Source organism: Verruconis gallopava, assembly GCF_000836295.1.
Source record: "Verruconis gallopava strain CBS 43764 unplaced genomic scaffold supercont1.10, whole genome shotgun sequence".
Taxonomy (NCBI): domain Eukaryota; kingdom Fungi; phylum Ascomycota; class Dothideomycetes; order Venturiales; family Sympoventuriaceae; genus Verruconis; species Verruconis gallopava.
This window is the reverse complement of record NW_015622146.1, coordinates 829747-848763: the sequence shown is the minus strand read 5'-3', so window position 1 is coordinate 848763 and position 19017 is coordinate 829747. Positions and strand designations below refer to the sequence as shown.

The window sequence follows — 19017 nt, the reverse complement described above, 5'->3', positions numbered from 1 at the left end:
AGCAGGAATACGAGGTTGAGAAGATCCTAGACCACCAGGTCAGAAGACGACAACACTTTTATCTCATAAAATGGAAAGGATACCCACTGGAAGAAAACACTTGGGAACCGTACAAGAACCTCAACTGTCCGCTTGAATTATCGCGATTCCATCATGAGAATCCGATGTATTCGAAACCTCTCGGGTTTCAATGATCTGGTTAAAGATGGTGAGATTATCTGTAAGCTCGCGAAGCTCACCATCAGAGTGACCACCATTTCTTATTCGTTCAGCCTCTTCTTCCTCTTCTAATTCATCTATCAAACAAATAGCCTTCGCTTTTGCACGACTTTTGGCTATCTTCAGAATTTTCCGACTTCAAGAAAGTTGAGCAAGAAGTTTTTGTTGTTTGGTGTTTAGTTGTTGTTGCTTTGCATAAACTTCCGATAATTCCTCAAGACTCTCTTCTATGGCTGATTTGGCTTCTTCCCTGGTCTTATCCAGAATTTCCCAGGACACGTCGACGCATTTTATTCCCTTGCGAGCACAGTTTGCGCATTTGACACTTTTTGAAGAGGACATGGCGACATAGGTCAGTCCACGGATTAAGCAATGTTCACAACTGAGAATTACGATGCTTCCCGACTCTTCAATTTCGGAAGCAAGACGTTTGCGGCGAAGGGAAGAGACCGAAGACATTTTTGTCTCTCAATCAGCGGCCACTAAACTCCTTAAGTATTAGAAGCTTGGGACAAGCTTACTAAGGAGGGGAATGGTGTTACGAAGTAACACGTGATTAGTTACATGAGTGATCATTTTGATTATTTTTGGGAAAATGATCAAAATGAGCGCATTAGCCAATGGTTGAGGGTTAGGATACTGTTGATTGGTCAGAGTGATCATTCTGATCATTTTGCTAAGAATGATCAGAATGAGCAAGGCAATAAGGATATCAGGAAAACGGTCTATATAAACGTCCTGTCTCTACAGATATTTCAGTCTCTGTAATTCAACTGTCTAGCGTAGCTAGTAGTTAGTTTGAATACATTCTCATACTTCTGAAGCTTATACCATTCTAAGTCATAAACGTAACTATCTTATTATATTCCTTCCTTAATAAGCTCTGGTTATACATTGTTCCCTTGCTCTAGGAAGCTAATCCCTTCCGAAGTGGCTTACATTGGTGAAGCCAGCCGGTATTGGGAAAGTATTCCTAACATCCCTTCCGAAGTGGCTTACATTGGTGAAGCCAGCCGGTATTGGGAAAGTATTCCTAACACACTGATAAGCCGATTAAGTGGTGGTCCACCACTGGATGCATCGAATATCCATATCTAACCAAAATAGCATTGGATATGCTGTCAATACCTGCGATAAGCGATGAGCCTGAACGCTTATTCAGCCGATTAGGTCATATGGTGACCAAGCACCGCAACCACCTGAAGCCTCAAACGATCTAAGCGACTCAATGCTTGCAATCATGGGCTAAGGCTAAGATTATAGATTTAAAGTAATAGCAATCCAAGCACTTCACCATCATAAATATTTTCTATTTTAAGTCATATGTGGCATAATCAACAGCCTCAGTAACGCCATAAAGGGCCTCAGGTGGATCAATCCGGATAATCCTAGTGGATTATCCAGATCCGCCAAGAGACCCACTTGGGAGTCGGATCGCTGATCCGATCCATCCAATCAGCACACTGCCGGGACCATTGTTCTCTGAAGCGTTAACGCCGAGTGCAACAACACCTGGAACAACAACACCAGGTTTCTTTTCGTTCGATGAGCCGTTTGGAGAGATTGCGATGAAATCAATCAACCCAGACGCACTAAAGTCAAAAATGGAGAATCTGCATGATGGCGGGCTCGAGGGTGGATTTCATCATGGTGATGATTATGAAAACGAAAACGGAGAAGGAGATGATAAAAGAGAATAATAATGATACTCTGCTTTTCCAATAACCTAGTTTCAATTATGAAAGCTTAATCACAACAGCAAATTCATGGAATCAAGATTCTGGCCACAGATGGAGTTTAACGTCAAGGCTCATGCCTCAGGATAATATACAACATCATACTTGAAGCTCGAAATATTGTTAGCTATAGCATCTTTTTAAATTCGCGGTGGAAACTTAAGGGGCTCAGATCCTGATTATAGCATTCTCTCTTATGATCATTTGCCTGTAATAATGTTCTAAAACCTGTGAGTTGAATAAGACAGCTTGGACAGCACGTCATAGTCTGCAATAATGTTTCTGTCCTAAGTATATTATGGACAACCTTTCTAGCACTTAGCTTAGGTCTTAGTCTATGTGCCAGAATATTGTAGGATGTGATGGATATTAACTATTTCAAGAAAAAATTTTAATGGCTTATATCATGAGGCAAAAAATATTATTATCTTAATAGGAAAGTTACACCATATTACTCAGTGGCTAGTAATCACTTCACTAGCATGTCATTTTTTGTGGCTCTATCTTGCTTTTCAAGCTCAGTTTACACCAGTAATAACCCCGATCCCACATCGGCCGAGTTGCTTCTAGTTCGTCGTCTAGCCAGACAATATATTTGAAGTTTCTTTGAAACGCTTCCAGTGGGAGGTATTTTTTTGTGTCCATAATTTGATGAGATATATGCCATATCCTCAAAGTTTGACGCTACTAATCCCCTTGAAGCTCAACAAAGACGCTGCGGAAAACGTTCAAAGCGAAAGCGGCAGAGTATACTCTCCAGAACCAAAGGCCAGCATCACATGTTTTACTCAAGAGCATAGCAACTCCACCAAAGGCTCTATTACCAAGAATGCAACATAGCATGGGCATTATTGTGGCTCCAGCCTTAGCCACAGCCTTGGAAAAGCCGAGAATTCATATCAAGCGGAATCGCCCAACTTGAAGCCTCTCCCTTGTATATACCAGTATAGCGCCTGGAGCTGGACCCTATTTGAAGGCATCAAATAATGAAACCAAATATATAGCATTACAATCAAGCACTATGTGTGACAGGACCTCGAGGCGTAAGGAGGCATGTCCTTGATAACAATTTGATGTAAAACAAAATATTAAAAACCTTTAACTCACCAATTATGGGCAATACGTTGACCACGCTTGTACCTAACTAAATTATTGTCTAAGAAAAAGACGGTGAAAGTCTTGATAGCTCGACACGACTTATTTCGGTTGGAGATGAAGAGCGTTCGCTCGTTGTGGTGCAAATGGATTCCGTCTACCCTGTCGCAGCGTTTCATTATGCGTCTGTTTAGTCGGTATGTGTACTGCTATCTCCAAGGGCTGTTATTGTAAGTTAAAGGAGTGAGCAATTTTAATATGCAATAAATAGTATCTCTCAACTAGAGCAGACTGCTTCATCTAAACCATCCTCTCTTCTATTTCGAAGCATGTACTTCTCTCCTCAATCAGACCAATAGTGCTTGAAGATTCCACTCAGCGGAAGCTGGCTGACCTAAATTTGACTATGGGAGTTATTCAGCGTTATCCAAATTGCTGTTAATTAAGACTATATGTCAGTCAATAATAGTGAGCCAATTGAATTCAAGTAACCAAATTCGCACCTTGCTTTTAGGACGCTAGCCATAGGTTTATATCTTGTATAAGATGCCTGCAGTGATGGAGATAGGCAGTTTCAAAGGCGTGAAGGTCACCGATTCTCCTTGCAAAATGTGCGCAGGCTACAAGTGCATGGTCTCAGCAAATAGTTGAATCAGCATTCATGGCAGATATGCTGATCGAGTTTTTAGTCCCATTCAGAACTACTTGTCGACAGATACTTAGAAATTTCTATTTCCCCGATTTTCGATCTAGCAGGAGCAATAAAACCTCTCGCAGGTACGTCAATTTTGGGGACTAAGTCGTCTTACTTTAACCAGTCATGGATAAATAATTGGAAAAGCAATGTCTCACAAATCTTGATCAAAGCAGCTGAGACAAGTATGATAGGCAAGCTATCAGACGGGTCGGCTCTAGTTCCCAGTGTTTGTGTTACTATTTGCCGCGGGGTGTGGACGCCAGGTATTTGACTATAATTGTTCAAATGAAGCGTAGACACAATCCTCATGTCGTTTAGTGCAGTTGGATCTTTCCACGTCAGTTATTTCTTTCGCTATAATGTATCATTTTAGTCATTTTGGATGATACTCATTATAATGAGTATGACTTGCTTTTACAAATTACGCAAACGGTTCGCCATCAGGTGTGCTTTAGTCTGATTTCACTTAGGGATTCTTGTCCCATCATGATTTCATGCAAAACATATGATGCGGTTCAGTCTGGTAATAAATTAAAGTTGACCTAGCAAAGAAATTTGTGAACATCAAGAGTATGTTCAACTTTTTGATCTTGGATCTTGAAACAGATTGCTCTACCTAATCCATACTTGGAACTATCAGGGCTTTCATGCTATTCTCATTTGAACAAACTATACGAAGCACAAGCCGTGTCAATTTCAGCTCAAAGAAAGAAAAACCTAGATAACAGACGTTTGACCCCACCCTTAGAACCTCCCTGGCTAAGTAAGGATTTGTGCTTCTCACGTGATCATATAACCGGCTGTTGGATTCCACATGCCGTTGTAGCCGTTCGAATCCAAAAAGCCATAAAGTACAAGCTTGCGTGATTCGAAAATGCAACATCAAACATGGATGGTGCTGGGTCGTCCGCTGTATCTGGATGTTCTGCTCGCGGATTGACGAGCAGTTCGTTCTTTAAACGGTGCCAACCGTTTCTTGTCGGTGGCAGCTCGGGATGCATTGCCATTGCATGCGTTCAGCCTGTGGATATGATCAAGGTCCGACTGCAGTTATCCGTTGAGGGTACAAAAGCTGGCAATCGACACACTGCGTTCTCAATTGCCAGGGAAATTGTTTCTAATGGACGATTTTTTGATTTGTACAATGGCCTTTCGGCAGGCCTCCTGCGTCAAGTTGTCTACGGCACCTCACGGTTAGGTCTCTTCTTCACTTTCGAAGACCTTCTGAAGGTACGAGCTACCGAGAAAGGCGACTCGTACGGATTCTTCCAACGCACTCTAGCTAGTCTCGCTGCAGGTGGCATAGGCGCGATGATCGGTAACCCAGTCGAAGTTGCTCTTGTTAGAATGCAATCTGATGGCCTGAAGCCTGCGGCGGAACAAGCGCGGTACCGGTCAGTCTTTGATGCCCTGACTCGAATTGTCAGAACAGAGGGCGTTCCAACTCTGTGGAGTGGCGCAGCTCCAACAATGGTTCGGGCTCTGGCGACAAACTTTGGACAGCTGACATTTTTCTCGGAGTCGAAGGCACGGATTCAAAAGCACACCAAGCTTCCGGAAAAGGCCCAGAGTGTCATTGCCAGTTCGATTGGTGGATTCTTTGCGGCGTTCTTCAGTCTTCCTTTCGACTTTGTGAAAACCAGATTACAGAGGCAGAGCAAGGATACCATATACGGCAAAGCCGAGCATTATAAGGGTGTTATAGATTGCTTTGTTAAAGTGCTTAATCAAGAAGGGCCATTGAGGTTTTACAGAGGATTTTGGGCGTATTTTCTGAGAATAGCACCATTTACGTACGTCAACTTCTCAACGTCGCTTGAGACCCAAGCTGGCCTAGTTTCAAAGCAATTCTAACTTAGCAGCAGGGTGATTTCACTCACCATCGCTGATCAGATGAACGAGTGGTTAAGATGAATGTTCAAGTTCTCAGGCTCTACTTAGAGTCCGTGCGTGCAAAATACCTGTGGAGAAACACGACGTGGTATACGGACTTGATCATTTGCTCACATAGCGTATAGAGTAGTTTTGTCAGTAAAGGAAAGAGGGAAAAGAATGAAAGGACGTAGACTATGGCGTTGAAAGAAAAGAGCATATTAAGTCTGAGACGAACATTGCTGCCGAGTGCTAAATATGTACAGCACCAACCGAAAGAACCTCAGTGCGTGAATACAGATATCAGCTTGTGGCAATGGCCTGCCGTCTCCAGACAAAATTGTTTAACCAGGAGGCAGGATGCTAGAGTCGACAATATCCTCGGCTTCCTTCTCTTCAAGATCGTCCGGGCTTGTTAGAGGGCTTCTCGGCAGTGCCATGAGACCTACACGGAGTTAGAGCTGTCATAGTCAGATATCGGGCCACTCCGAAACGTACCAGTTCGCGCACTCTCCAAGATACCGAAAGGTTGAATCAGCTTCATGAAGCTGTCGATCCTGCTGGGTTTCGCGCTGATCTCGACGATGCAATTGTTGTTCGAAATGTCTAGAACCTTGCCACCAAACTGATGGGTCAGATGGGTTATTGCCTCAAGATGCTCGTGTTTATGTCGAAGCGCCTGACTCTTTTCAAGTCTGCTGGGGTGATATTCGCCTCGTCTTTGGTTCAGTTGAGCCTCTCGTTCCTCCGGCGTCATGGCCTCATGTGCCTCACTCATTTCCTGGTGATGGGCAAGCAGCTCCTCAAAGTATTCCGGACCTAAAATGGAGATTTTGGCCAGTAGAAGCTCGCGCTGGACAAGAGGTGCTTGGGTATAGTCCAAAACAGCCCAGACGGGAACCAGGTCCTCTAGCTGTCTCCTTGCCTGCTCAACAACACCGTCCTGACCTTGCAGCACAATGGTCATCCGACTGAGATCTTCGACCTCAGTGTTACACACGACGAGGGAGTCAATGTTGAAGCCCCTGGCAGCCAGAATTCCCGAAACACGTGACAGGACTCCGGGCTCATTCTGGACCAGACAGTTGAGGATGTGTTTCTTCGGTGGTGCCGAAGAGGGCAGCGGCGTCTCGTACAGGATGGAAGAGACGGCGGCAGGAGCAGACCATGAGGGCGGGCTGTCAGAGACAGGCAAGGGCGAAATGCGGCGATGCAGGGCCTTGTAGGCAAGAGCGCTGGTGGACGATGAGGACGATGACGACGACGAGGAGGAGGATGAAGACCGGCTCGGGCAACGGCGTGCGACCCGAGGGCCAAGAGAGGCAGACGAGCGGGATGGCAGAGCGAAGAGAGCTCGCCGGGCAGCCATTGTGAGGCCTGGACTCAATTGCGCGCGGCTGATGCGAGCACACGTCCACGGGGCAAGACAAGACGTGGCGAAGGGATCGGGATGACTGGAGATGGGCGGAAGGTCGACGTAGACGCAGTGTGACTCCGACGACGACGCTCAGCGCACGATTGTTGTGGAGCTTGGGCAGATTTCTGCCACCGGCTAAGGCGGTGAGCATGCCGGTAAACGCCTCCCCAGCAGACCCTGCACGCCGAAAAAAGATTCGTGACTCGCACCGCCAGACCAGCCAATGGATTTCCTTGCTCGTCGCAAACGTCTGCATCAAACGCCGTCCTTCACCCTCAAGCACCACCCGACTGCTACGTCCTGCTTGCCCCTTGGCTCCGTTCCTACACACAGCTCGTCGGGAGGACGCAGAGACATCCGCGTCGGTGTTCTGGTGTCCAGGTGCAAACACAACAGACAGCAATGTCCGACGACTCCCGCAAGCGGTCGCGCTTCGACCAAACCGAGCCCGATCCTCCGCGTAACTTGAAGTCCCGCTTCGATCGCCGGTCGCGCTCGCCTCCGCGCAGAAGCCGAAGTCCTGGTGCAGTGTCGAGCCCCTCCACTGTGGGCGGCAAGAGCGATGCCAAAGACGTCGAGAGCTCCTCCAAAAGTCCCGCTCCTGTGACCGATCCCAAGGCTGCAGCGCTGGCCGCCGCGGCGGCCGCAGCTCGCATAAATGCCCAGCTCGCCGTAAGTTCCCTGCTCCAGCCTCTGCGACTACAGCGAGCTTGCATGCCGTACAGCAGGCTGATCAACGAGCCAACAGGAGAAGACCAAGAATGCCCCGGCCGGTAGGCCATCGGTCAGTGCCCCTTCGCTCCACGTCTTCTTCCACGCCGGCGTTCTTGCTGACAGCATCGACAGGCCGTCGTTGCAAAGCCTCTTCCTAAGAAGGACTCGAGCGGCATTTACCAGGAAAACGGTGACTACCAGAAAGACATTGAAATCAACCACCTGCGAAACCGATATACGCTCACGAAGGGAGCATTTCAAAAGATGGTAGGATGAACACTTTGTCATGCATATCCCACTGATACCACCATCAGCAACAGCGGCTTCTCATGCCAGCGATTTGCGCGCATCCTGTGACGTATTTTCTTAGTGTCGCCTTGTCACCATGAAGATAGTGTTGAGATGGCAGAAGCTTACTATTAAACTTCAAGTTTTCGACCGCTCCATTGACGTGTACTGACATCGGCTGCTTTTAGATCAAAGAACAAACTGGCGCCGGTACGCAAACCTCATTTGCCATCATAACTTGATTTATAGGACGACTGCTTATGTTTTTTCTGCTCAAGATGTCACGACCAAAGGTGTCTACGTCCCCGATTCAAATACCGCCACGATAACCGTACGTTCATCGTCGTGTATCTCCGCTTCTATTGAAGTTACTAAGCTTGTTGTATCTACAGGCTCCGCCCTTATATCTGCAAATCACTGCGCAGTCAAAAGATGCGCTTGAGAAAGCCGTCAAACTCATTGAAGAGGAAATGGAAAAGGACCTGCCCAACTTAATTGACGAGCGTCGTTTCCGTGGCAGACGCGAACAAGAAGATGTTGAACGTGACGAATTTGGACGCGTCCGTTAGCCCTGCCCGTTGTTCTTATCTTGCTAACATTTGGCAGCGCAAATGGCCCGAGGAACGCATCCCTATTCCACTCGAACCAATCCCTGGCTTCAATCTCCGTGCACAGGTCGTAGGCTCGCAGGGCTCGTATGTTAAATACATCCAGCACGAGACAGGCTGCCGTGTACAGATTAAAGGCCGCGGCTCTGGCTTCATTGAACATGATACCGGTCGCGAGAGTGACGAGCAAATGTACTTGCATGTATCTGGTCGACAAAAGGAAAATGTGGAACGCGCCAAGGAACTTGCTCTTGAACTTCTCCAAAATGTCAAGAAGCAGTACGACCTGTTTAAGGCCAATGGACCCAACTTCGGTGGTCGCGGAGGCCCACGTCAGAATTCTGTTGGAGCGCCTGGCCATGCCTCACCTTCCGGCTCCATTCCTGGTACCCCAAGTGGTGGTTACGCTGGTTATCCCCAGGGAGGATATGGCAATTCCGCCTCTCCACCACCTCCACCACCGCCACCGGGCAATGCGATGTCTCCACAGCCATCGGCACAACCTGACTACTCCCAGCAGTGGCAGCAGTACTACGCACAGCAAGGTCAGCAGGATCCCAACTCGGATCCATACGCTGCATGGGGTGGGCAGGAAGCATATATGCAGTATTATGCCGCATACTATGCTCAAATGCAAAGTCAGGCCCAAGTTCAATCACCGGCTCCAGTCACAGAGAATGCCGGAACGCCTCCAGGAGGATACGGATATGGTGCCCCACCTGGCTCTGGCAGTGCACCTCCGCCACCACCTCCTCCTCCACCTTCAGATGCGGGCGGATACAATGCTGTTTGTGAAATTCTTTTTAAGATATCGAAAACCACACTAACATGGCCTATAGGTACCTCCGCCTCCTGGTATGTAGTAAAATTTGATGGCAGCAGATTGCATCGGTTGTAAGGGTACTTTTCGCATGCTCATGGGTCCAACAAGTAGCTAGCGGCGTGTACACAGCAAGTGCCTCTTGGATGAGCACGGTCGCGTTGTCAATTTGCTGGTGACAGACTCATGGACACCTGTTTGGCGCTGATTCCGTCGACATGTAAGAACTTCTCAGATTGCGGGTGTTAGTGGATAGTTGCTACGCAATGAGATACCACATCCAGCTTCGTTTTTCTGAGGTTACATATTAAAGGAATAGTGCACGACAAGGCAAACACAGCCATGTAAATTTGTTCTCACTGCTCATGGTGTTGGGAGTGGAGGGTTTCCCAGCTCTTGCTTCACAACATGCTTATCTACTTAAAAATAGTAATTAAGGGCAAAATTAAAGAGGTAGCGACAAATTCTGTCTGTGAATGTTTCAGGGACTTGGAATGGGTCATGTCCTTTTCAGCCGCGTTTTACTTCTCCCAGATTCGTGGATTTGACACGAGTCGAACATCTGCCTCTCGTTGTAGAATGAGGATACTGTCACGGGTATCCCCTACAACAAACACATAATGGGTACCATTCTGATGTCCTGATAGACCTAATTGGCTATTTCCAGTTTATATTGCCCAATATTTTCAAAGTTAGCTAAGTTAAAATTATTAAGGTTGGCTTACCAAAACCCTGAACAGATCAGGAAAGACGTAGCAGGAATACTTGATGCTTTATTTTGAGGAAAGCTGCGTTCCACATTTCTTACATTTTATAATTAATGTCTTATTACGTCAATGGCATTTATAGCTGAGTACTCATTTCTGAATTAGATATCTTCTCCCAACTCGCTACGTCATAGAAGGGATATCGGCTGCACGTATCCAAGTAGTTCCGTGACAAGTGGAGTAATTAGGTTTTTAAATCGAAAGGAAGTTGTTCAGTCTCATCCTCATGGACAATACTCTCGTCAAATATAATTCAAGCAATCGCATGGAATATGTGATAATATTCAAGCATTCTCGTCATTATCTCGACGCCCAGACTTCGTAGCCTCGATGCTCTGATCAATGGTATCAGAGGGCTTGGGATAGTCTGTTCCCTCCCATTTCTCCCAGAACTTAGCACCTCGCTGCAAAGATGTGATATTTTCATACAAGACCGTCAGCGCAAAGAGAGCCATGATTATGGAGGTGATAGACGTAATGCCTAAATGATCATCCGCGAGTGGGAGACAACAGATTATGATTCCGATGATGGGGCGCAAGGCGAGACGCGAATGCTGTGGGCAAATTCAGCGAGGTCATCTCAAACTGAGGACTTAGGTACACACCTTTGGCAAGATTAATACACCGGGAGCATCGCCACATTCACCCAAGCTCGCAATTAGCCATAGCATGATGACACCACAGCCAAGACCACCACATAAAAGCCATATTTCCTCTCGTGGATACTCTTCAGAATAGACAGCAGTGTTGGCAGCTGCGTGTCCCCCAGCGAGTAGACTAGCAACAAGAGGTAAATGTAGGAAAACCCAAGCATAGGCATGCGTGACGCTGTGCTTGAGGGGGTGGATCTGCACGAGCGATCCTGAACCGTGAACATACATCCAGTTAAGCGAAAAGGCGATAACAAGAGTCCAGATGGCTCTCAGAAGTCCCAAATTGAAACCAATTACTGCGGGCGATCCGACAATAATACGATACAAGAATTCACCAAGAACTATAATGAAGAATGCCGCGAATCGGTCTACTTCGTGTGGCACATCAACTGCCGTGGTATATTTTGCCTTCAGAAGGCGCTTTGCAACGGGGCTGTAGGAGAAAAACCAGGCGCATTCCTCAGCAATGATCGCTACCCAGGCTACTGCAGCTTTGCTTCTCAAGTTCAAATCCTCCACAAAAAGGGGAATGAATAAGCACAGAGTGAAAAGACTCAACAGCACCCAGAGTCTTTGTTGCCTACGGTGATGATAGCTCGAGAAGGAGTAAACTAGGTGTGCGATCATGCCCGACACGCGAGCGGCGAGGTAAGATGCAACCGTTGAACGCATGGCACCGATATCTTCGTCCACGATCCTTGCATTGTTCCCATACATGACGAGGAGAGCCATAATCCAGAGAATTAGTAGTCGCTGGGCCAGATCATCGTTGTAAAAAGAATTCATGATCTCACGAAGATCGCTCCAGACGTGCCATGCTGGGACAAATATGAGCTAAGGAAGAGATCAGCATTTTACCCATGCCAGCGCGCTGGTCGCGAGACACCCACGATGTATTTAACGAGCTGATCTCCATTCGTATGATCTGCGAGACCTTCGGCGAAGTTTGCTAATATGGCAACATAAAGCAAGTCAAGGAAGAGTTCGAACCGACCTGAAATGTGATGAGTTGCCGTCAAGTTTGCGCCATCCTAATTCTCCAATCGACCAACCTGCTTGCCTTTCCTGGCTGCTTCGTGTTTGTACGCCTTGCTTTCCATCCTCGAACCATTGCAAAGCTCGCGGCTGGAGAAAGAGTGCCCTGGGCCGTGGTTGCGAGCCGGTCTGGCCGTCTTGCATAGCAACAGACATGGTCACTCCTGCCCAAAGGGGAATTGGATGAAACGAATTTGAAGCGGATTAGAAGAGAATTATTGTTCGTTCACTCAAATGCATCTGTTTATGAACTCTTGATCGTCTTCAGAAGCTTGTCCTTGAGTTCGAAAGGACCGATGGCGCGCCAAGAGCACCTCGACTTCGCTATGTTCTGGCTACTACTCGTAGCTTGTCCTCGTCCGTTTCGCAGCCAATTGGTCTCCGAGATGTCAGCCACATCGGCTGGGCTCCAGCTGAAGTGTGCAGGAGCTACAAAGCCAGAGCTTTTATCGCTCCCTTTCATCAATAACAAAGAACCCTGTACAATAACTCAAGTACCTTCTTACAAAGTACAGTCTTCGCTTGGCTGCCGCCTTCTCGGACCAACGCTTAAATCCTAACCGAGAAGTGAAGCGACAAGGCTCCGTCCGCACTTCGTGCCGTCCTGACGATGATATCCTCATTATGTGATATGAATCTAGCTGGCAGCGTAGGCCTAGAGGCTAAATAATATTGTCGAGTTTAACTCCAACTCCCTGTTTAATGTTTCGGCAAAGTTGGAGATATCCCATAGATCACTGACGGTGTCTTGAAGTGTGTTGGGTATGTTGTGAACGCCGCTCTCCACGGACACTTTCCGATACCGGATACTAGTAGGTATACTCGATTTCACGTTAAATTATGATTTCCAAAATTGTGTAACGACAAGATGGCAATCAAAAATGTTGCCCTTCTGGGTGCTGACGGCAAGCTGGGACCTTCAGTCCTCAAGGTATGAAATCCATTTGCGAAAATCTTGGTTTGTCACGAGCCAGCGAGCTATTAAAATTTGGTAACGAGGCGTTCCATGAAATCGTTTTGTTTATTATCCAACACCATATTCATACCATTAATCCGCGCTATGAGCTGATAAAGTATGCAGGAACTCTTCTCCAACGGCTTTTCAGTCACCATTCTCAAGCGTCAATCCTCTAAGTCCCCGTCAAATTATCCTTCATCTGTCAAAGAAGTGAAAGTTCCCGACGAATTTACCGTTGACAGTCTTGTACCAATTCTGGAGGGTCAAGATGCTGTAGTCATTACTACGTCTGGTTCCCTCGTCGATCTGCAAAAGCGAGTGGCACTTGCATCCGCGAAAGCGGGAGTCCAGCGGTTGATTCCAGCCGACTTTGGCTCTGTGGACAGCGAAAGTTTGCTTGCCAGGGAGCTTGTTCCACTGTATGTTCACAAGCGTAATCTACGCTTGTACTTGGACGAACTCACCAAGCTTTACCCCAAATTTTCATGGACAGCTTTGGTATGTGGGCACTTTTTTGACTGGAGTCTTGAATTCATGCATATTTGGAAAAAAGAACGTGTGATAGATATCCTAGATGATGGAAACGTTAAAGCTTCAGCTTCAAGCCTTGCTCAAGTTGCCCGAGCTACAGCTCGAATCCTCCAAAATATCGACCTGAATGATACGGCAAACAGGATCCTTTACGTTCAGAGTTTTTGCAAGACTCAGATCGAAGTCAAAGAGGCACTAGAGAGGGTTACTGGAGAATCCTGGAGCGTGCGCAGTTTCAATCGCGACGAGTTCCTTAAAGACAAGATGTCGGCGATGAAGAGTGGTGAAAACGCGATTGAAGATGTGGTGTGGTGGCTTGGCGTGATCGAAGCGAACTGGGAGAACAGGAATGGCTTTGCGATGGATCTACTCGGTTTGGAGGAGGAAGATCTCGATTCTGTGATTAGGATTGCGGTAGCAACGTGAAATTTTCATCTGTACATTTTCCAATTACATTTGCTCACATCGACAGCCTAAAAGTCGGTATACGTTGGAAGTTCGGTGCACAGAGCGAGACGGAAAGTGAATCAATGTCGGTGTATTGCTTTGGCTTATGTGTTGGTGCCTTTTAATCAACTTGCACTAATGATATATTACATCATAATCTAACATGAGCGCCAATGCCTTTTCCTTTGAACCAGACATCGAGTTCGTAATGTTCAATTCGTATTCCTACATCAGCTTCTGCACGTAGCTTCAGAGAGCCACCGAGAGCTTTGCGAACAGCTTCATACCCTACACTACCTAGATCCCAGTTGACAGGAAGTCGCGGGCTTTCAGATTCTCCTGGACTAACGGCAAAAGAACCGCGATATAATATTTCGCCAACCTTGCTCTCCTTTAGTTCTGGGTCATCTGGTTGATAAAAAGCGGTCGCATTAATTGATGTTATGTATCTGAACGACTGTTAGATACATCAAGAAAAGCAAGTGATAACGACAGTTCGTAGTGTTGTATGTGGGGAGAATGTGGACTTGGAAAACTCGTAGAACGACGACTTACAGCGTGGTTGTTTTAATAGGCGATAACAAGACGAAAACCGCTGTTGAGGAGAGTAAATGCATAGTTGCCGATTTGATGAAATGTGGACCGTCATTCTCCGGACTGTGAGGATTGTCAGGATTCTGAGGATCATCATCGTCCGGAATATTCGGATTAGATATCGTTAAAGGGGGAGCTTGGATCGTAATAGACAGCTTGCTAAGTGCTTGACCAAGCAGTGGCTGATGAGGTATAGAATCTCTAGTGGTGCGAAACGTAAGTGTCGTATTGTATCCAGAGATGTACTGGGATATCAAATCTCTTCCAACTGTTATTCCTTTATTTCCGCTCAAATTGGGTTGCCAGGAAGCAGTCACAACCTGCCGTTCGTTCTGCCCCGGTACTATGGTGGCATTTTCCACTTTTGCGTTACCGATTGTTGTCCCATTTTTCTCAATAGAAATGCGCGCAAAAGGAATTGACGCTGAATAATTGGTGGGGTTCGTGAAATTGACTTCAGCCTTGAGGACTAGACCGTTCTCATTGGTCTCAACAATCTCAAGATTTCCAACGTCGGGGCTGAGGCCGGAAGTCAGCCCACCATTATGCTCGGAGATTGCTGTAAGTTGGGCCTTAGCATACGCACCTTATCAAGATAGTAGGACGGTGAATCATTGAAAGTGTCACTGTGGAAACGTATCAAGAATATAGTGAATAACAACGAAGAGTGATCCAAATTCCAATGTTGCTTTTCATGAAAGTAGTTCAAACCCACGTTGAATAGGCACGTCGCCTTCAGCCGGAATCTCTCTTATGATCATGGCTCCCAGAGCCGTGTCCATCTCGACGTCAACGGCTGCCTGAATTCCAAGCTTGACGCCTTTGTCGCCAAAAATCATTTCTTGCACCTGAACTCAGAGAGTTAGCAACAAGCATGAATCAATAACAAGAGAAAGCCTCGAATAGACCACATACTACGTCAGCAAAAACCTCTCGGTCCTCAATCCACAGAGGGGCATTCTTGATTGCAGACTCGACTAGCAAAGCCGGTCCCTCCTCTCTTGCTGGTGGAATCCTCGTTGAATTAGCTGCCTGCCATTTTTCCAAACTCAGATGTCCAAGCTTTCGGCGTTTGTAATAAACTTGCGCATTCGCTTTAATACGATTAACGCCGATCGGAAAGTTCATTTCTCCCGGTAAATTGATGTACGCCTTGATCAAGGCTGAGATCTGTGGGTTTGACTCTGGCGAATCTGGTTCGGCAAATGGATCAGGTAAAGTAAAATGAACATTCGTCAAAGAGAAATTTCGGATGAGCTTATCAAATGTATGGCCTTTGAAAGGTATGGGGAAGGTAATGCTCGAGATGAGATCTTCAACCCATCTGGGAATGCTGGGAGATGAAGACTTGGAGCCTCGGACATAGATTGTGGTATCCCGGCCCTTGATATAGTCACCAAGAAATGCATCTAGAGGACTTTTACTGCTGCCAGGACAAGCGTCAGTAAGCTCGGCAGGGAGATGGCGGATTGTACCGGAGATGTTGACATTCAAGTCGACATGTGGATTAATGGTGATGTAAGGTGTTTCCGCCTCTGCAACCAAAATCCTAGGCTGGTCTAGAAAGCAGTTGTCAACCAATATGCCGAAGCCTAGCGGGGGGATTGAAAGATCTATCGGGTACTCATTTTGGACCCAAACGTTGACATCTGCTTCCATGGCTCTTTTACCGTTAGGTAATTGCATTTCGTGAAACATAAGCTTCGTAATGTTGAATCCAGGTATTTTCGGCATATTGTTGCTCGGAAAAACCAGATTTTGTGACAATGTTTGCGTCCCAAGGCTGAGAATACCAGACCTAAGCGTGACGCTTGCTTCTCCATGAACCTTCAAGACACCTGCCCTTCCACTGAGATAATCATCAGCAATCTTCCGTATGCCAGAGATATCACCAGCCTTGAGGTCCGCGACGATGTCAATCTCCGTCTTCTTGTTGGCTCGAATGTCAATTTTGACATCAGGAATAGCCGCTGTACCTAAGATAATGTCTCCATAGTCGGGAAGCATTACTTTTACGATACTCCCGCTGCTCTTCACTGATCCAGCAATCCATGTCCCAAAGACGCCCAAATCTCTCACACTCTTTCGTTTCACCTCGCTAGGATCCATCCAAAACTCCCCTTGTACTCTGACTTTCGCACCGTTTGCCGTGAACTCATGTAGCGAAATGCTGCTGAGCTCAAACTTTTTGGCCTGAACCGCGTACTCCTGCATGATCTCCGGAACGAAGAAGCCCAGAATCATGATGCCCACTGTGAAGGCGACAAGACATAATAGGGCCATAAAACTTGGCCATCTTTTTACAAGTATGCCGACTTTGGGCTGTATGGCTTGGTATAGGCTTGAAGCTCGGCTTCGGGGACGCGCCTGCGCACCCCCCTCCCACTCGTCTCCAATGTCATCATTTAGGTCGCTCCTAGGGAGGAGTGGCGTCCGCTCTGATTCCGTCGACACAACGTCCCTCGATCTACTCGATCGCGCAGAGGCAGTTGACCTAGGCCTTGACGGCGACTGAGAGAGAGTGCTGTAATCCGCCATAGCGTTCGAGCGTAGTAGGCAGAGTGTCCGGAACGAAGACGGTAGAACGACGGAGAGGAAGATCAAGGGCTCAGAAAATGCATATCTATGTGGTATGATCTAACGGGTTTTACGAGAGCATTGAACAAGCTCATGCACTTTGATCGTGGGATTCGATGGTAAGGTATTTTGAAGTAGGGCGGTTTGAGCCGTGAGGACGATGATGACGCTGGGGCTCTCAACCGCAGGAAGTCAGCTGATTCCGCCACGCCGGAGTCGGCGAGAGTCACTCAATCAGGAAGTCACGAGCTAAGCCGCAGGAGAAACAAGAAGGCGCGGAGCGGGAGCTTATCCTCTTGCGGAATCTAGCTTTATCTGGAGACCACGCAGAAACTCCGCGTCCGCCAGGCAATCAATCGTCGACGGAACAAAAGTTTTGAGCCTGCAGATGACTCGCACCCTGCTAGTCGTGAGTGACTAGAACAGTCAAGACTCTCCGTCCCAGCTGCGGTTGTCTGGTTATTCATTGTTGACTATGGCCTCATCATTGCGAATGGCAACTTTGCGAGCTGCTCTCCAAAGCCGCCTCTCCCACTCGTGGACACGGACGTACTCTTCATCAGCAGCTAATCTACACACTTCGCCTTTTGCTCCACGGCATTTGCTTTCCATCGCAGACTTGACACCAGGTGAACTCAGTACTCTTGTTCGCAATGCAGCCTCCCACAAAAACTCCATCAAATCAGGGCAGATCCCCAAATCCCTTCTTGGCTCTTTGGCTGGCAAAACAGTCGCCATGACCTTCTCGAAACGCTCAACCCGAACGCGAGTTTCTACCGAGGCTGCTGTAGCGCTGTTGCAAGGTCACCCAATGTTTTTGGGAAGTCAAGATATTCAACTTGGCGTGAATGAATCTCTGCGGGACACTTCAGTCATCATATCTTCCATGACGAGCTGCCTCGTCGCCCGAGTCGGGCCACATAGCGACGTTGAAGGCCTTGCGAAATGGAGCAGCGTGCCCGTGATAAACGCCTTAAGCGATCTCTACCACCCACTGCAAACAATTGCAGACTATCTCACTATTCACGAAGTTTTCCCTTCTAATTCCTCAGCCAGCTTGGATTCATTGGGCCTCCAGGGTCTGAAGATAGCCTGGGTTGGAGACTCAAATAATGTGCTCTTTGATCTCGCCATCGGAGCTGCAAAGTTGGGCGTTGATCTGGCCGTTGCTTCACCCGAGGAATACGGGATCCCTGGCTCGGTGCGCCAGGTAATTGAATCTGCTCGTGTTGCATCTCCACACAAATCCTCAAAGCTTATTGAAACTACCATACCGGAGGAAGCCGTTAAAGACGCCGACATTCTCGTGACCGACACATGGGTATCCATGGGTCAGGAAGAAGAGGCCAAGACGCGGCTCAAAGCCTTTGAAGGATATCAGATCACCAATGAGCTAGCAAAGAGAGGGGGAGCGAAGCCTGGGTGGCGGTTTATGCATTGTCTGCCACGCCACCCCGAGGAAGTTAGTGATGAAGTGTTCTATGGTGATCGGAGCCTGGTGTTCCAGGAAGGGGAGAACAGACTGTGGGCCATGGTTAGTGCGTTGGAGGGCTTCGTAGTGAATAGAGGCAAAATTGTAGAATGATTGAGCCGGGATTTCACTTGCATTGAAGTGCACGTTTGCACGGCATGGGAAACTGCCCTGTGGAGCATCAACTGACAATTTGTCGGTGACTCCTTTAGAAATCTGATTTGAGCATATATCCGGTATCAATTATCGAGATTCCTCTGCTAGCACAGAACAAACTGGTCCACGATTCGCATCATTCATCCCACGAGAAGTGCACGTGGAGGGCACACTACTAATGAGCATGACTTCACATGCTAGTCATATTGACTTTTAATTTCTCTTTTCAAAGAAGATAAAACCAAACCCTAAACATTATCTCGGGAAGACAAAGTGACTGGTCTTGTCGCTGCCTTAGGGAAGAGCATCATCGCGTGTCGTCATTGGCTGGATCTGAACCTGGTACGTGATTGCGACTTCGC

General features: G+C 47.3%; 8 protein-coding genes across 8 annotated transcripts; 4 read left to right on the top strand and 4 right to left on the bottom strand.

The window, feature by feature from the left end:
- PV09_03948 (uncharacterized protein) lies at positions 1 to 769 on the bottom strand. Its single transcript, XM_016357218.1, has 2 exons — positions 88 to 769; positions 1 to 26 (listed from the first exon to the last, which is right to left on the bottom strand). The coding sequence occupies exon 1, from the start codon at positions 676 to 678 to the stop codon at positions 358 to 360; it is 321 nt and encodes a 106-aa protein (XP_016215307.1). The 5' UTR covers positions 679 to 769; the 3' UTR covers positions 1 to 26; positions 88 to 357.
- A 3866-nt stretch (positions 770 to 4635) lies between these two features.
- On the top strand, positions 4636 to 5601 carry PV09_03947 (uncharacterized protein; the record flags this gene model as incomplete). Its single annotated transcript, XM_016357217.1, has 1 exon — positions 4636 to 5601. The coding sequence occupies one exon, from the start codon at positions 4636 to 4638 to the stop codon at positions 5599 to 5601; it is 966 nt and encodes a 321-aa protein (XP_016215306.1).
- Positions 5442 to 7124, bottom strand: PV09_03946 (acetolactate synthase, small subunit). The gene is made up of 2 exons (XM_016357216.1): positions 6118 to 7124; positions 5442 to 6064 (listed from the first exon to the last, which is right to left on the bottom strand). The coding sequence occupies exons 1-2, from the start codon at positions 6986 to 6988 to the stop codon at positions 5964 to 5966; spliced, it is 972 nt and encodes a 323-aa protein (XP_016215305.1). The 5' UTR covers positions 6989 to 7124; the 3' UTR covers positions 5442 to 5963.
- A 129-nt stretch (positions 7125 to 7253) lies between these two features.
- Positions 7254 to 10090, top strand: PV09_03945 (uncharacterized protein). Its single transcript, XM_016357215.1, has 8 exons — positions 7254 to 7708; positions 7785 to 7820; positions 7883 to 8017; positions 8227 to 8248; positions 8317 to 8369; positions 8431 to 8598; positions 8645 to 9433; positions 9486 to 10090. The coding sequence occupies exons 1-8, from the start codon at positions 7439 to 7441 to the stop codon at positions 9507 to 9509; spliced, it is 1497 nt and encodes a 498-aa protein (XP_016215304.1). The 5' UTR covers positions 7254 to 7438; the 3' UTR covers positions 9510 to 10090.
- Positions 10091 to 10295: 205 nt separating this feature from the next.
- PV09_03944 (uncharacterized protein) lies at positions 10296 to 12077 on the bottom strand (the record flags this gene model as incomplete). Its single annotated transcript, XM_016357214.1, has 4 exons — positions 10296 to 10787; positions 10839 to 11720; positions 11777 to 11880; positions 11939 to 12077. 4 exons carry the CDS (start codon positions 12075 to 12077, stop codon positions 10518 to 10520), a joined length of 1395 nt encoding a protein of 464 aa, XP_016215303.1. The 3' UTR covers positions 10296 to 10517.
- A 699-nt stretch (positions 12078 to 12776) lies between these two features.
- Positions 12777 to 14037, top strand: PV09_03943 (uncharacterized protein). The gene is made up of 2 exons (XM_016357213.1): positions 12777 to 12852; positions 13003 to 14037. Exons 1-2 carry the CDS (start codon positions 12790 to 12792, stop codon positions 13834 to 13836), a joined length of 897 nt encoding a protein of 298 aa, XP_016215302.1. The 5' UTR covers positions 12777 to 12789; the 3' UTR covers positions 13837 to 14037.
- PV09_03942 (uncharacterized protein) lies at positions 13934 to 17180 on the bottom strand. Its single transcript, XM_016357212.1, has 4 exons — positions 15367 to 17180; positions 15167 to 15299; positions 14413 to 15010; positions 13934 to 14306 (listed from the first exon to the last, which is right to left on the bottom strand). Exons 1-4 carry the CDS (start codon positions 16987 to 16989, stop codon positions 14009 to 14011), a joined length of 2652 nt encoding a protein of 883 aa, XP_016215301.1. The 5' UTR covers positions 16990 to 17180; the 3' UTR covers positions 13934 to 14008.
- A 201-nt stretch (positions 17181 to 17381) lies between these two features.
- PV09_03941 (ornithine carbamoyltransferase, mitochondrial) lies at positions 17382 to 18821 on the top strand. The gene has a single exon (XM_016357211.1). It carries the CDS (start codon positions 17504 to 17506, stop codon positions 18611 to 18613), a length of 1110 nt encoding a protein of 369 aa, XP_016215300.1. The 5' UTR covers positions 17382 to 17503; the 3' UTR covers positions 18614 to 18821.
- The last annotated feature ends 196 nt before the right edge of the window (positions 18822 to 19017 follow it).